Source organism: Scyliorhinus torazame, chromosome 1 (genome assembly GCF_047496885.1).
Source record: "Scyliorhinus torazame isolate Kashiwa2021f chromosome 1, sScyTor2.1, whole genome shotgun sequence".
NCBI lineage: Eukaryota > Metazoa > Chordata > Chondrichthyes > Carcharhiniformes > Scyliorhinidae > Scyliorhinus > Scyliorhinus torazame.
In genome coordinates, this window is record NC_092707.1 from 35,045,955 (window position 1) to 35,063,880 (window position 17,926).

The 17,926-nt window shown below is 42.7% G+C and overlaps 1 protein-coding gene across 1 annotated transcript in view; it reads right to left on the minus strand.

The window, feature by feature from the left end:
- LOC140397295 (probable E3 ubiquitin-protein ligase HECTD4) overlaps positions 1-17,926 on the minus strand; it is a 561,188-nt gene that overhangs the window by 333,543 nt on the left and 209,719 nt on the right. Inside the window, 3 exon segments of the mRNA XM_072486148.1 lie at positions 680-820; positions 3,189-3,302; positions 14,458-14,616. Of these exon segments, the coding sequence (XP_072342249.1) occupies positions 680-820; positions 3,189-3,302; positions 14,458-14,616 (414 nt within the window).

The following is a 17,926-nucleotide window of genomic DNA, read 5'->3' on the forward strand; positions in this document are numbered from 1 at the left end:
TAATGTATTGTTATACAAAACAAACCAGTCTAATTTTGCTCCTGAAGTTGACCATAATACTAAACTCACTTTGCATGCTACAAATCTAAAACTGCACATGTATCTCAAAGTAGTGACATTGATAGATTCAGACGACCTGAAGGAAAGTGCAAAGATCAGATGAAACTTAAGAGACTCAACCTTGAACTCAAAGATAAAATTGCAGCTTTGAAATCACTTCAAAAGTCCTGGTTTTCAGTTGTCAAGTGTCTGTGGCATCACTTCATTCTCCAGTTGGTGCGGAGTTGCCAGATCACACATAGAACTTGGATCAGAAGTTGAATTGGTTTCAGCACTCCTGGGCTTGCGGGTTATGGGGAGGAATATATTATTTGGTGGTCCTTATTAAAAAGAGTACATGAATGCTGATCTCGAAATGCAAAAAGGTCTGTTGGCACTCGCTGCTTAGACTAGCAAATGAAAAATAGTTATCTGAGAGGGTGACTGTAATTCTGCCAGCGCTCTATAGAACTATACAGAGTATGATTCAGCACCTTTCATAAAAGGTATGTCAACAGATTGGAGGCAGAGAAGTAATAAACAGCAACAACAAACAAAAATGCCATAGCATTCAATCAATATTAAACCAGCAGTGCAAATTAATGTACAAGCCAAACAAAATGCAGTCACAAGCACTAACCTTTTGGCTCAGGAATGATGTGGCTAACACCCAGTCTTTGACAGACATGATGGAAGGCCTGGTTACCAGGATTGCACCACTGATCCATGTAGTCACTAGAACATGTCCAAATCATATTGTTCATAGCATCATAGCAGGATCCTAGAGCAGAAAATAAATACAACTGGTACAATATCGATCAAGAAAGAGTTGGCCATTATGCTCTATGGAGCAATAACTTATCAATAATAAGTCAGCCACAATAATTCAAATCAGCATTTTCTATTACCCTCCAACAAAGGGGGATCAGTCTGTTTTCCATCCACATCCATCCACACCTCGTTGCCAAGAAAATGAGGAGGCCAGGTCCCAGACCTCCGCCAATACTCCTGTGGTTAATGGCTGGTTATACAAAAGAGCTACTCCAGAGACTTCCACATGGTACCTTCTGGCAATGAAAATCAGAGCTCTAAAAAATTGGATCACACCCAAAGTTTGCAATTTTGGTTGCATCAACGGGGAAGTGAACTTTTCACCGTTTTATACCTAATCATAAGAACATAAGAACTAGGAGCAGGAGTAAGCCATCTGGCCCCTCGAGCCTGCTCCGCCATTCAATGAGATCATGGCTAATCTTTTTTGGACTCAGCTCCACTTTCCGGCCCGAACACCATAATCCTTAATCCCTTTATTCTTCAAAAAACTATCTATCTTTATCTTAAAAACATTTAATGAAGGAGCCTCTACTGCTTCACTGGGCAAGGAATTCCATAGATTCACAACCCTTTGGGTGAAGAAGTTCCTCCTAAGCTCAGTGCTAAATCTACTTCCCCTTATTTTGAGGCTATGCCCCCTAGTTCTGCTTTCACCCGCTAGTGGAAACAACCTGCCCAGGGAGAGATAATGCTATTTTCTTTTAAAATTAGAATTGCAAATATTGAACTTTGATCTGATTTCTTAGAATCACTGGTTAGGCATCAGCTCAAGTATTTGCACCGAATTCTTGCTACTATACTTTTAAGAAGAATGCTAACGTCTTAGGAATGTTACAGAGTCCAGGAAAAGCAAGTGACAACATCAACACCAGATCCATTCGTATATTGCCCTCTGTAATTGTTTCTCTGGCACCCAAATGTATATCTACCTCCCAGTTCTCTCCCCCCACGCCCCACAAACAGATGCCTACTTATGTGTTAAAAATTATATTGCCAGTTGTACAGAGTTGCTGTGGTTGAGCTAGTGCATAATATCCTACCAGTTATTTTATTTTATTTCTTTTTTTGTTTGTGTGTGTATATATATATATATATAAAAAATAGGAATGTTACAGAGCAGATATACTAAAATAGTGCCAGCTATGAGGGAGATCAGCTCTGAGTGAGGCTAGCAAAACTTGAATTGTGCTCCTTGGAGCAGGCCAAATTAAGGGAAATTTAAGAGGCATTCAAAATTAAGAAGGGATTTTGGAAGAGGAGATGGGGTAAAATTGTTTCCACTGTCACATCATCAGAAAGTACAGATTTAAGATAATAGTCAAAATAACCAGGATAAGATAAGATTTTTTTTAAGCCTGAAAGGATGATGGAAGCAGAGTGAATAGTAACTTTCAAAATGTAATTGTATAATTGAGATGGAAAATGTTGCTCGGTAATGGGTAAAAAGCAGCGGACTGGGGCTATTTGTATAGCTTTACAGAGCTGGCACAGGTATGGTGACCAACGTGACCTCCATCCGAACTGTAAGATTCAGATTCTAAAGTTGTACTCATTGACCATTTCCTTGCCTAAAACCCAAAAGATTTATTTATTTTGCAAATTTTTTTTCTGCTTGTAGTTCAATGATTTAGGCAAGTCAAAGAACAATTTTACTCAACAATGATTAAGCAAGGTTATCGTTGAATGTTGACACTGAACAAAATCCAACCGGATCAGTTTGTACTGTCAGCTAAGTTTGTTTGTCCCAGGCAAGAGAGCCACTGCAACTCGAATACTATTCAAATAGAACCCTTGCGGCCTTGCTGTTAATTTATGTTGGAACAGAAATCAGCAAACTGTCAACATTTCTGAACATGAAACTTGGAAAAGATGAAGTACTACTCCCACATGGAGCCATTATTACAGCTACAGAGCAGGGATAGTGGGAGTAATGTCATAATGGCATTGCTCAGTGAACAAGGATACCACCTCTTTATTTATTATGAAGACAGACTTACATTTATAGCTGCTTTTATATTGTTCTTTTACTTTAGAACAAAATAGCGACAAGCTAAATCCTGGCTTTTATACTTAGTCGAGCAACAAAAAACAAAAAGATTCAACATTGCAAATGGTGGAAACAGACCAAAATGTTGGATCGCAGAATCTCGACTCCAAATCTATCAGTAACCTCAGGAATGCTTGATTGTGTTCAACATTTTCAATGCACTTAACGTACAAGTTAGTTTATAGTAATAGTCAAACAGGTTTACAACCTACTTTCAACATAAAAATATTTACAATCTTATTTTAACCATGCAATATATTGTCCTTACCCAGTCCTGGAACTAGAGCACCCCGCCCAAGGGAACTGCCAGCTGCATCGATCAGGTCAGCTCGGCTGCTAAATTGGCCATCCGCAATGTTAAACACCAGGCTAGAGGATAGGACTGAACAGAAAGACACAGCAAGTTATAATATGAGCTCAAAACTAACAACATTTATTACTCATTGCTTCACTGTCATCCTTGGATGCAAATGAGTGGTTTTAATGCAATCCCATTGCTAACATTGTCTAGCACTCTAAATTCCTACCCAACACCTTTGGGGCGGCAGGGTAGCACAGTGGTTAGCACAGTTGCTTCACAGCTCCAGGGTCCCAGGTTCGATTCCCGGCTTGGGTCACTGTCTGTGCGGAGTCTGCACGTTCTCCCTGTCTCTGCCTGGGTGCTCCGGTTTCCTCCCACAGTCCAAAGGTGTGCAGGTTAGGTGGATTGACCATGATAAATTGCCCTTATGTTAGGTGGGATTACTGGGGATGGGGTGGAGGTGTGGGCTTAGGTAGGGTGCTCTTTCTAAGGGCCGATGCAGACTCGATGGGCCGAATGGCCTCCTTCTGCAATGTAAATGCTCTGACTACAGAGCAAACTATACACCCCTACCCTTTCCTCATGCTATTCGAATTTTGACAGCCCAAGAAAAGAAAGAATGGTAAATCTGGGTTTATAAATACAAGCAATATCACCAGTGCTTTTAATCTAATAGTTATGCTTAATATACCGAAGGGAAAAAAAACAGTACAATCCGAATCGCTTATTCATGGGATATGGGCCTCACTGGCTCGGTCAACATTTACTGCCCATCCCCAATTGCCCACGAGAAGATATTGGTGAGTTGCCTCCTTGAACTGCTCCAGTCTGTGTGGTACACATACTCCAGTTGACCCAGAATTGTTGTATCTTCTGTCAAAAGAAGTGATAGAGCAGCAACTAGCAATATTATACTCCAATCTTACACAACTCTCAATGTTCCATCCAAATTTGGAAGAATTAATCCAAGAACTAAACTGAATGTTTTCCACAGTGCAATTGGCCAGAGTGAAAAATTATCAGGTATATAACATGATGGTCTACTGAAATCAGTTACAATATCTACTGTACAACTACAAATCCTCATATTACATTCCACTGAAATGTTGACTACTTTCTGAATTCTCCCTCAGTGTACCCGAACAGGCGCTGGAGTGTGGCGACTCGGGATTTTCACAGTAACTTCATTGCAATGGTAATGTAAGCGCACTTATGACACTAAAAAAGATGATAATCCAAATGAAAATGCACCCGTGCAGAGGGATCTGGGTGTATTTATTTATGAATCACAGAAAGTCGGTACCGATGCAGGTACAGCATGCAATAAAAAAGGCAAATGCAATTTTAGCGTTTCTTGCAAAAGGACTGGAATATCAAAGTAGAGGAGTGTTGTTGTAATTGTATAGGGTGTTGGTGAGACCACATCTGGAGTAGCGTGTCCAGTTTTGGTCTCCTTATTGGAGGAAGGATGTGGTGGCATTGGAGGCAGTTCAGAGGGTTGAGGTACGAGATGATCTTATACTCGCTGGAATTTACAAGAATGAGATGGGATCTGGTCGAAAGGATATAAAATTCTAAGAGGGATTGATAAAGTCAATGCAGACCAAATGTTCCCCCTTGTGGGGCATTCTAGGGCATGAGGTCACAGATTTAGGTTGAGAGGCTGTAGCCACCTGGGTTGGCCAACTCCCGACGTAAAAGGGAGAACAGCAAAGGCTGAAGGGAAATTCAGCCAACACAGGCAGAAACTAGCAGGTGCAAGTTTACTGTGTATTAAACTCTGCAAAAGCCCAGACAGCATTGATACAAGCAGACATCTGCATAATAATGTAGCAGCCATCTACATACTAATGAGCGATTCCCGGGAACAATCAAAACATTTGAGATAAACAAGGCCAAGCCAGACTCCTCGGCGCCAGCAGGAGCCAACACAAAAGAGGTTAACGGACACCTCAAGACTGCCCATCGATCAGGGAACCGCTCCAGTATTGGAGAAATCGAACCAAGCGATTGAAACGAAGTCCAATCACTTGAAACCAGGTACGGGGTCCGCCCCGAAAGGCGGGAAGCCCCTGGGGACTATAAAGTAAAGCCCCCAAGTTCAAATCGTCCTTCTTGACAGGGTCACTCAGCAACGCGAACCAACCCTTGACAGTGACCTGTTCAGCTCCCGCCAAAAGAACGTATGTCTCAAGTCAACGCTCGCTACGAGATAGGTGCTCCTAGCTACCAGTCCATACCAGCTTTGAATCCCGCAGACTCAGAACCCGAACGATTTGTTCCCCTGACCTGGTGGGCCAGTCCGAAGCTAAGTATTGGCCTGTTAGTGATAGAAGTAGCTTAGAGAGTAGAGTTTATGCATGAGTAGATTTGACTGTGTGTAACTAAATGTGCTTTGATTTGAATCTTACTAATTGGTGTACTGAGTTATTGATCATTACTTGAACTTGAACCTCGTGGCGGTATCATAAAGATACCTGGCGACTCTAGAGTAAAGGTTATAAAACAGAGCCAATTGAAACAACCAAAAGTTAGCAACATATTACTGGCGACTCTAGTGGGACCCGATCTAGAAGTGGCTTCACCACTCCGGGAGAACCCAAAAATTTGAATTAGAGATCCAATTGGGAACAGAAAACCACAAGTGTTCAAGCAGTTCTGATCAATCCTCATAATTCGGAAGTGTGTTAAATGCATGCGTAACTAACAGGGCTATAAGGTAAAATTGATAGATTCTTTTGTTGCGACAAAACTGTCGGGAGTTTGTATTTCGGAAAATAGCGAAAGCCGTACCCATAATTAGAGCATCGCCTTAATACCCCTCGTAATTGGTACTAAAGGACAGACAGACTATCATACGAGATATTAAACCAAGATAGTAACAGACACTATGCTTGATCCCACAGAACTCCAGAAGCTCCAGGACCAGAGAAGAGAAAAGAGAGTGAAGAACCATGAGGACACCCTCCGTGTTGCTCATCACCCTCATGGACATTTGGTTGCGCGCGAACGCGAACCCCCTGACCTCAACCCCCCCCAGCTGTTAATGATTCACTTCCCCATAGTACCCAGAGCCCAGTCACAAGCAGCACCACACCATCTTGGTGTGACAGGTTTATACCCTGGTACTCCCTGTCCTACTTGATAGAATCCCTACTAGTATTGGCGATACTCTGCAGCATCGTGCAGACTATTCGTCTGAGGAAATGGCGATGGGAGAGCCTACCGCGCTCGCACCCCGGTATATAGGATAAGATCCCCTGTTTTCGGATATGACCAGATCCCCGACCCCCCCCCGATCTCTAATAAAGAACATTCGTTTGCGTTTTTTGTGAATAAAGAAATGTTCATGAGCGATTGTACAATCCTGAGCTTGACTGCCAAGCCAGGGAAAATATGTATAATGCTGCTATGATTTTGTGTGTAATGTTTAGGAAGTTCGTATGATTGAATGTTTGAGGGAGTGTAGTTTATTAAGGATAGTTAGAGGTACCTATTTTCTTATTTTGTAATGCATGTCCCTGTTTGACATAGCGCCCCTCAGAATTGTCAGTTAAACATTTCTTGCATAGTTATGGTCAGTGTAGAGGCCATAGAAGAGTGCTCGCCGGGTCAGGGAATGAAGAACAATGCAGTTAAGGGAGTGTAGCCACCTGGGTTGGCCAACTCCCGACGTAAAAGGGAGAACAGCAAAGGCTGAAGGGAAATTCAGCCAACACAGGCAGAAACTAGCAGGTGCAAGTTTACTGTGTATTAAACTCTACAAAAGCCCAGACAGCATCGATACAAGCAGCCATCTGCATAATAATGTAGCAGCCATCTATATACTAATGAGCGATCCCCAGGAACAATCAAAACATTTGAGATAAACAAGGCCAAGTCAGACTCCTCAGCGCCAGCAGGAGCCAACACAAAAGAGGTTAACGGACACTTCAAGACCGCCCATCGATCAGGGAACCGCTCCAGTATTGGAGAAATCGAACCAAGCGATTGGAACAAAGTCCAATCACTTGAAACCAGGTACAGAGTCCGCCCCGAAAGGCGGGAAGCCCCTGGGGACTATAAAGTAAAGCCCCCAAGTTCAAATCGTCCTTCTTGACAGGGTCACCCAGCAACGCGAATCAACCCTCGACAGTGACCTGTTCCGCTCCCGCCAAAAGAACGCAAGTCTCAAGTCAACGCTCGCTACGAGATGGGTGCTCCTAGCTACCAGTCCATACCAGCTTTGAATCCCGCAGACTCAGAATCCGAACGAAAGGCCATTTGTTCCCCTGACCTGGTGGGCCAGTCCGAAGCTAAGTATTGGCCTGTTAGTGATAGAAGTAGCTTAGACAGTAGAGTTTATGCATGAGTAGATTTGACTGTGTGTAAATAAATGTGCTTTGATTTGAATCTTACTAATTGGTGTACTGAGTTATTGATCATTACTTGAACTTGAACCTCGTGGCGGTATCATAAAGATACCTGGCAACTCTAGAGCAAAGGTTATAAAACAGAGCCAATTGAACCAACCAAAAGTTAGCAACAAGGCAGTAGATTTTAGAACTGAGATAAGGAGGAACTACTTCTTGCAGAGGGTGGTGAATTTGTGGAACTTGCTGACCCATACTGTGGTGGAGTCTGAATCATTCATTAAATGGTTTCAAGTAGCTATGTTTCTGATTTTTAAAAACGGGTTAAAGGAATTTGGGGAACAAGCAGGGTGGTGGATTTGAGAGCAGGGAGGTGGATTTGAGACCAGGAAGAGATCAGCCCGGATGGCGGAGCTGGCTCTAAGAGCTGAATTCCTTACTTCTGCTCCGAATACTGATGCACCTATGTACAAGCAAAATCTCTACAATTGTAAACAATGTCATTCCATATTCATTGTTAGTAAAGTACAATGCAAGAAAAGTGCAAGGATTGTTAGCATCCTTCCAGTTAAAGTTCATGCTCTACAGTTGTTCAAAATATTGTGAAAGACACAAAAGGCAAAATTCTCCTCTTCAATACAAAGACCATCATAATGAAAGCTATATCGAACACCCCCACCCAAATTAAATTTACTTAACAAGTTATTCTCATTAATAAATTTTACCTCTCCCCAAAACACTATTTTCTCTGGACGATAGCTTTATGGTCAGTTTGAGATTGTACGAGAGATCACCTCCACATCCATTTCCCTTCTTTTATTTCCCATAGCAAAGTACCTCATTTCTGTCCACTGCTTTTTCCTTGCCTGGTCAGATTTAGATTTTCCAGCCACCTCTCAAGTCACTAACCTCCAACATGCAATTTTTTAGCAGTCTTCTGCTGCTGCTTACTGGACCCTGGTTTTGTCTGAGATTGATACTGTCAATCTCCAGACATATTATACTGCTAATATATTCATGGGATTTTTAATTTTTATATGTATGTATATACATTTAAAGAGTGAAAGGCTCTTATTGTAATACATCAAACAATGGTGGTTAATGTCCAAAAATGCAGAAACACTTATTTCAACGTACTTCATCAAGTATTATGCCAAAAACTTTCATTCCTTGCACAAATAATTTTGACATACATACTCAATGTAAACTATTAATCCTTTGAGACGAAAATAAAGTACTTCAGATGCTGAAAATCTAAAAATAAAACAGAAAATGCTGGCAACATGCAAGTCAGGCAGCCTCTGCAAAGGGCGAAATATGGCTTTTCAACAGAACTTGACATGGTCACTGATCGGATGGAACGTAAATGACAAAAGAGATAATGGTGCAAGCCAAAAGGGTTGTTAATAGGACAAGTAAATCAACAAAAGGAGGATCTAGAGGAGGCAAATGGAGAATAAGCCACAGCTGCTCTGTGAAAAATTGGCAACAATCGTTAGGATTTGTAAGGTAATATCTGCAAATCTAAATATAATATCTCCAAATTTGCAGGTAACACAAAGCTGGATGGGAGGATGAGCTGTGAGGAGGATGCAGAAGTGCTTCAGTGTGATTTGGACAATTGAATGAGTGGGCAAATGCACGGCAGATGCAGTATAATGTGAATAAATGTGAGGTTATCCACTTCAGTACCAAAAACAGGAAAGCAAATTATCTGAATGGCTATAAATTAAGAGAAGGGAATGTGCAATGAGACTTGGGTGTCCTCATATACCATTCGCTAAAGGTAAGCATGCAGGTTAAACAAGTAAAATATCCCTATTCCTAAACTCAAATCCTCTATGAAAGTCAACATACTTCTTTACTGGCTGCTGTACCTGCACGCTTACTTTCAGCGATGACGCACAAGGACATCAAGGATTCATGGAGTATCCACCTCTCTAAATTAACACCCATTCAAATAATAATGTGCCTATTTTGCTACCAAAGCAGATAACTTCACATTTATCCACATTCTGCAGCACGGGCAACACAGTAGCATAGTGGCTAGCACAATGGCTTTGAGCACCAGGGTCCCAGGTTCAATTCCCGGCTTCGGTCACTGTCTGCGGAGTCTGCATGTTCTCCCCGTGTCGGCGTGGGTTTCCTCCGGGTGCTCCGGTTTCCTCCCAGTCCAAAGATGTGGAGGAGTAGGTGGATTGGCCATGCTAAATTGCTCTCAGTGTCCAAAAACGTTACGGTAAGGTGGGGTTACGGGGATAGGGTGGAAGTGTGGGGATAGGGTGGAGGGGTGGGCTTAGGTAGGGTGCTCTTTCCAAAGGCCGGTGCAGACACGATGGGCCGAATGGCCTTCTTCTGCACTGTAAATTCTGTGATTGCTGCATTTTCCATGCCACTCGCTCAGCCTGTCCAAATCCTGCTGTAGCATCTCTGCACCTGCCTCACAGCTCACCCTCCCACCCAACTTTGTATTGTGCCTGCAAATTTGGAGGTAATACATTTAGTTCCCTCGTCTAAATCATTAATATATAATGTGAACAGTCACTGCCTGCCAATTGGAAAAAGACTAATTTATTCCAACCCTTTGCTTCCCGTCTGCTAAGCAGCTTTCTATCCATCTCAAGACACTACCTGCAATCCCATGCGATTTAACTTTACGTAGTAATCTGTTATGAGACCTTGTCAAAAGTTTTCTGAAGCTCTTGTGACGACAGAAGCAAAGTTCGAATTCAGTTCCTCAGCAATTTCTTTGTTCCCCGTTATGAATTCCTCCGTTTCTGACTGCAAGGGGCTTACATCCTTTTTTAAAAAATCAATCTTTTTCTCTTTACATACCTTATAGAATCTTTTACAGTCAGTTTTTACGTTCCCCGCTAGCTGTCTTTCATATTGTAGTTTCCCCTTCTTAATTAATCCCTTGGTTCGCCTTTCCTGAATTTTGAACTGTTCCCAATCCTCAGGTCTAATGCTTATTTTTGTTAATATGTATGCCTCTTTTTTGAATCTAATATTATCTAATTTCCCTTGTAAGCCATGGTTTGGCCACAGTTCCCTTTCTACTCTTGCGCCAAATAGGAATAAACAACATTTGAAGTTCATCTATTTGTTCCTTGAATGCCTGCAATTGCCTGTCCACAGTCCTTTTCAGAAATGTTTCCCAGGCCATCATAGCCAGCTCATGCCTCATACCATCATAGTTAACTTTATTGAGGTTCAGGATCCTGGTCTCAGAATCAACTACCTCACTATCCACCTTGATAAAGAATGCTATCATATTATGGTCACTCACCTCCAAGGGTTTGGTCCTGCAGGTGTAACCCATCCAGTTTGAACAGGTCCCAACTCCCCCAGAACTGGTCCCAATGCCCCAGGCACCTGCGACTCTCCCCCTCACACCATCTCTTCAGCCACATATTCATCAGAAATATCATGCTATTTCTACTCTGACTGGCACGTGGCACTGGTAGTTGGATTGGATTTGTTTATTGTCACGGGTACCGAGGTACAGCGAAAAGTATTTTTCTGCGTGCACCTCAAACAGATCATTTAGTACGTGAAAAGAAAATACATAATAAGGCAACACAAGGAGTAATCCTGAGATCACTACCTTTGAGATCCGATTTCTCGCCTTTCTTCCTAACTCCCTATATTCTTCTTTTTGGACTTGCCTTTCTTTGCCTATGTTGTTGGTACTGATGTGTGCCACGGCCACTGGCTGTTCACCGTCCCCTTCCAGAATGCCCTGGAACCACTCTGAGACATCCTTCACCCTAACACCAGGGAGGTAACATACCATCCTGGAGTCCTGTTTGAGGACACAGACTCCTTTCTACGCCCCTTCCAACTGAATCCCCTATAACTATTGCATTCCCACACGTTTTACTCCTCCCTTCTACAGCAGAACTAACTGTGCAACAACAAATTTGGCTGATTTTGCTATCCCCCGAGAGTAATTTCCCTCAATCGTATCCAAAATGGTACATCTGTTTCGCAGGGAAATGAGCACAGGAGATTCCTGCACTGCCTAAGTCTCGTTCCCTGCCTGGTGGTCACCCATTCCCGGTCTGCCTTTCGAGTCCAAGCCTGTGACCATCTCTCTATATGTGCTATCCACGATACTGTGGATGCTCCAGTGTCTCCAGCCGTTGCTCCAGCTTCAAAACACGGCTTCCAGGAGCTGTTGCTGGAGACACTTCCTGCACACAAGCTGGTCCTGGGCACTGGAAATGTTCCCGGCTTCCCAGGCGGAGCAAGAGGAGCAAGCCAAAGCTGTGAGCTCTCCTGCCATGACTTACCATTTAAAATTAAATTGAGTTAAATTAAGAACAAAGAAAAGTACAGCACAGGAACAGGCCCTTCTGCCCTCCAAGCCCGTGCCGACCATGCTGCCATACTAAACTATAATCTTCTACACTTCCTGGGTCCGTATCCCTCTATTCCCATCCTATTCATGTATTTGTCAAGATGCCCCTTAAATGTCACTATCGTCCCTGCTTCCACTACCCTCTGTGTAAAAAAACTTGCCTCGTACATCTACTCTAAACCTTGCCCCTCGCACCTTAAACCTATGCCCCCTAGTAATTGACCCCTCTACCCTGGGGAAAAGCCTCTGACTATCCACTCTGTCTATGCCCCTCAATTTTGTAGACCTCTATCAGGTCGCCCCTCAACCTCCGTCGTTCCAGTGAGAACAAACCAAGTTTATTCAACCGCTCCTCATAGCTAATGCCCTCCATACCAGGCAACATTCTGGTAAATCTCTTCTGCACCCTCTCTAAAGCCTTCACATCCTTCTGGTAGTGTGGCGACCAGAATTGAACACTATACTCCAAGTGTGGCCAAACTAAGGTTCTATACAGCTGCAACATGACTTGCCAATTCTTATACTCAATGCCCCGGCCAATGAAGGCAAGCATGCCGTATACCTTCTTGACTACGTTCTCCACTTGTGTTGCCCCTTTCAGTGACCTGTGGACCTGTACACCTAGATCTCTCTGACTTTCAATACTCTTGAGGGTTCTACCATTCACTGTATATTCCTTACCTGCATTAGACCTTCCAAAATGCATTACCTCACATTTGTCCGGATTAAACTCCATCTGCCATTTCTCCGACCAAGTCTCCAAACAATCTAAATCCTGCTGTATCCTCTGACAGTCCTCATCGCTATCTGCAATTCCACCAACCTTTGTATCGTCTGCAAACTTACTAATCAGACCAGTTACATTTTCCTCCAAATCATTTATATATACTACAAACAGCAAAGGTTCCAGCACTGATCCCTGCGGAACACCACTAGTCACAGCCCTCCAATTAGAAAAGCATCCTTCCATTGCTACTCTTTGCCTTCTATGACCCAGCCAGTTCTGTATCCACCTTGCCAGCTCACCCCTGATCCCGTGTGACTTCACCTTTTGTACTAGTCTACCATGAGGGACCTTGTCAAAGGCCTGACTGAAGTCCATATAGACAACATCCACTGCCCTACCTGCATCAATTATCTTTGTGACCTCTTCGAAAAACTCTTATCAAGTTAGTGAGACACGTCCTCCCCTTCACAAAACCATGCTGCCTCTCACTAATACGTCCATTTGCTTCCAAATGGGAGTAGATCCTGTCTCAAAGAATTCTCTCCAGTAATTTCCCTACCACTGACGTAAGGCTCACCGGCCTGTAGTTCCCTGGATTATCCTTGCTACCCTTCTTAAACAGAGGAACAACATTGGCTATTCTCCAGTCCTCCGGGACATCACCTGAAGACAGTGAGGATCCAAAGATTTCTGTCAAGGCCTCAGCAATTTCCTCTCTAGCCTCCTTCAGTATTCTGGGGTAGATCCCATTAGGCCCTGGGGACTTATCTACCTTAATATTTTTCAAGGCTAAGGGAATCATAGGGTGTTACTTGGATGATCAGCCATGATCATTTCTAATGGCGGAGCAGGCTCGAAGGACCAAAAGGCCTACACCTGCTCTTATTTTCTATGTTTCTATGTAATTGTTCAACCCAATTGTTCAACAAGTTCAGGTCATGAGGTTGTTTTCATGGAGTTTCAGCTGAACAGTATAGGGTAGGCCAAAGACCAGAATCAAAATGACAAGCAAAAACTAAGTTTTTCCAGTTCTGATGTAAGATCAACCTAAAATGTTAACTCTGTTTTGATCTCTCCACAGATGTTACCCAACATGCTAGTTTCTGCATTTTCTGTGCTTACTAAAAGTTTGTTTGCTGCCAACTGGTTATGCACTTAGGGTAAAGGTATGGTAAAGTCACCATAGCCCAAGATGACCACAGGCTGCTTTGAGGTGGAGAGCTGACTGGGTGGCGATTTAACCCAAGCATCACCACACCTCGGGTGCAGGGCAATGTTGAGAAGGCAGGCTTTCTCAGTCGGTTCGGGAATTGAACCCACACTGCTAGCCTTGCTTTACATCATGAACCAGCTGTCTAGCCAAGTGAGCTAAATGGCCCTTAGGGTATGGAATGCACTAAAGCAATTAAAGTCCTCTGTGTCTCACGGAAGTGCTCCTACTGGCATTACATTGAACCTCAAGTTAGATGCACACTATTTGCTGACTCAAACTAAACACATCTCAGAGGCAAAATTGTACATTCTGTCCTTCTAAACTTTGCATCAAAATGACACTTTTAGGCAAATAATGATAAGCAGAAGATCTCATGGTTAGAAGTCTGCGAATGGTTATTGTAATAATGGTTATGGACCTTAAAGGCTTAAAGCATCACAACAAGTAAATTGGGGCAACAAGTACCTGTTCGTAGAAAGCAATACTGCATCACATACTGAATAGGGCGAGCAAGATCAGATCGTGAATTCGGCATTCATTCACGGAGGTAAAGAGGGGTTTAAAAATCAGAACTGACTTACCTTTTAAAGAGGACAATCCACTTGTACCACCAAACAAGGAGCGTGTTGCAGAACTCCCGGATCCTCCTGGTGGTGCACTAAGCATTACCAAGTAAGTCCCACATGTATACATAGGGGTCTTCCTTAATGTCTTCAAGGGTAAGCCACAGCTTGTGTTTGCTGCTAAATTTGGGGGAAAGGAAAAAAAAAGTCACATTTTGCTCACATTCAATGCTTTTCTCCAAGGACAAAAGCTTAATATTGAGTCAATTCAGTCTTCCCAAAAGAAAATTATTAGTAAACATGATTGTCATCAGCTGAAAGTTATCAGCTGAAAGTTAAAACTAAAATAATCAAAATTAAAACAGATGTTTATTAAACATTTAAACAAATCTTGGCAACATTAAAATAATGAAAATCAAGCCTCTCAAGCTAATACCTTAAGTTTTTCCACATGCGTCACCAATTTACAGTTTATAAAAGTTCCGAGAAAAGATGATGAAAGAAAACCCCAACTGCTTGGGCTATTGTGATGTAAGATCAGGGAGTCTATACGAAAAAGAAGACAACAAACATACGTGCAAAATTCCAGAATTCTTTGACGTCAATGTTCCGCATTGAGTGCCACCGACATGAATGAACCCTACTGTTGAATCCGCAGTAAGCAGAATGCATAGATGATAAGTAGAAATTAACACTGTTTATTACAGTACAAATCCAAAACGTGTTCACTCCCCTAAGGGTCTCCTTTCCCAACCTGCACCCAGGCATGGATTTGAATACAAGCTGGGGTTTTCCTTGTAATGGGGAAGCCCCACCCCCTTAAAGGGGAAATTCATATTACGGCAGTCATGGGAAACTGTATGGTCCTGATCCTGGAACCGACATTGGGGTTATAACACCTACCCTGAGGGCGACAGTGATTTGATGCAGGGGAACTCGGATGGCTAGAAAGTGCCAGATAATGAAGAAAAAGTCAAATGTCACAACATTCACATATTCAGCCAGATGAAATGCCTGGGAAAAAAATGCCTTACATCCAGAACACTAAAATATATCCTCAGCATTCCAGTCAAATCAGCAATTTGGTATATACCTTCCAAACAAGAAATTTGTCATGGCTTAGTGATCACTACAGTACCATCTTTGATGACCTTCATTCTGGGACTGGTTTAGCACAGTGGGCTTGACAGCTGGCTTGTAAAGCAGAACAAGGCCAGCAGCACGGATTCAATTCCCCGACCAGCCTCCCCGAACAGGTGCCGGAATGTGGCGACTAGGGGCTTTTCACAGTAACTTCATTTGAAGCCTACTTGTGACAATAAGTGATTTTCATTTAATTCATTCAACTAGAGCATAAGGATGGTAATGAAGCAATAAATTAAATATATATTAAAATACTGCACTCTTCTGAATCATCGACCCATCACCATTTAGATACTCCCAAATAATCAGGACATTCCTACAGAACAAGGGTTCAGAGACTACTTCAACTGTCTCATTCTACCCCATTAAGGCAACAGCAACATGTCTGCCTGCTCCGCTCATCCTAGTTTCTTTTACATTCTATGGGGTGTCAGATCTTTCTTGATGCCAGACCTGCAGATGATGGCTCAGCTCCTTTCCCCTTCTGTGGTTGATTATTAGGCAAACACTATTCAAACTATGAACATGCCAAAGAGTGAAACTTCTTCAACCATCAAGAAATAACATTAACCCATTTCAGTAATAATCCTGATTAGCTTTTAAATGAAAGCTATTGACTAATTCACATCTGAAAGCAACATAATAAGCTGTGATAAGGATAAAACTACAACAATCCTAAAGACACAATATAATTACTAAAAATGATGGTACACAGAGGCCTCATCTTCAGTTGCAGTTCCAGTATTTGCCAGAAGAAATGCTTGCAAGACAGCAACATTCACAAGGTGCAATGCTGGTAAATTTTGTTCCCGAGTATTGTTATGGGCCAGGGTTTAGAAAATTCCAACGTATATTATGGAGTTCACCTGACCTATAACTTTTTTGTTGAATTTGGCTAGGATGAGCACATGAGCCTTCCTTTCTGGTGTTATTCAACAGACATGAAAAAACATAGTACATACAATAAATACACAATGTAAATACATAGACACAGGCAACAGGTGAAGCATGCGGAGTGTAGTACTACTCAGTAGAGAAGATGTGTGAAGAGATCAATTCAGTCCATAAGAGGATCATTCAGGAGTTTGGTAACAGCAGGGAAGCTGTTTTTGAACCTGTTAGTGCATGTTCTCAGACTTTTATATCTCCTGCCCGATGGAAGAGGTTCGAAGAGAGAATAACCTGGGTGGGAGGGGTCTTTGATTATGCTGCCCGCTTTCCCAAGGCAGCAGAGGTGTAGACAAGAGTCAATCGATGGGAAGTGATTTGTTGATGGATTGGGCAGTGTTCACGACTCTCTGTAGTTTTTTACGGTCTTGGACTGAGCAGTTGCCATACCAGGCTGTGATGCAGCCAGATGGGGTGCTTTCTATGGTCAGCTGTAAAAATTGCTATGAGTCAATGTGGACATGTTGAATTTCCTTAGTTTCCAGAGGAAGTATAGGTGTTGTTGTGCTTTCTTGGTCGTAGCGTCGACATGGGTGGATCAGAACAGACGGTTCGTGATGTGCACTTCTAGAAATTTGAAGCCACCTCCATCTCGGCACCATTGATGCAGACAGGGGTGCGTATGATACTTCGCTTCCTGAAGTCAATGACCAGCTCCTTAGTTTGCTGATGTTCAGGGAGAGATTGTTGCCATTACACCATGCCACTTGGTTCTCTATCTCCCTCCTGTACTCTGACTCATTGCTGTTTGAGATCCGGCCCACTACGGTTGTGTCATCAGCAAACTTGTAGATGGAGATGGAGCCAAATTTTGCCACACAGGTGTGTGTACAGGGAGTATAATAGGGGGTTAAGCATGCAGCCTTGCAGGGCCCCGGTATTGAGGACTAGTGTGGTGGAGGTGTTGTTGTTTATTCTTACTGATTGTGGTTTATGGGTCAGGAAGTCAAGGATCCAGTTGCAGAGGGAGGAGCCAAGTCCTAGGTTTTTGAGTTTTGATAGGAGCTTGGCTGGGATTATGGTGTTGAAGGCAGAGATGTAGTCAATTATTAGGAGTCTGACTGAAGGGGGGGGGGGGGGGGTGTTCAGCGATGATACCTCTTAAAACGGAATCGTTTGCAATCCACTAGAGTAGTTTTACACAAGTTATTTTATTAAGGATTGAGATGAATTATAGGACTGCGTAATCATTATTAACCATTAAACATGTATTCTTAGGACATAGCAGTGATAAGTAATCAAATTGGATTTAGGATAGCTAACTTGACGAAAAGAACATTACTTCTGACATCTCGTCTTTGTGAAGCAATTCAAGGTGCTGGTTCTGTTGTTCTGTTTCTCACAGTCAGTGCAAGCAGCTGTCAGGCTGAGGATCAATCATGCACTGCTTGCAATT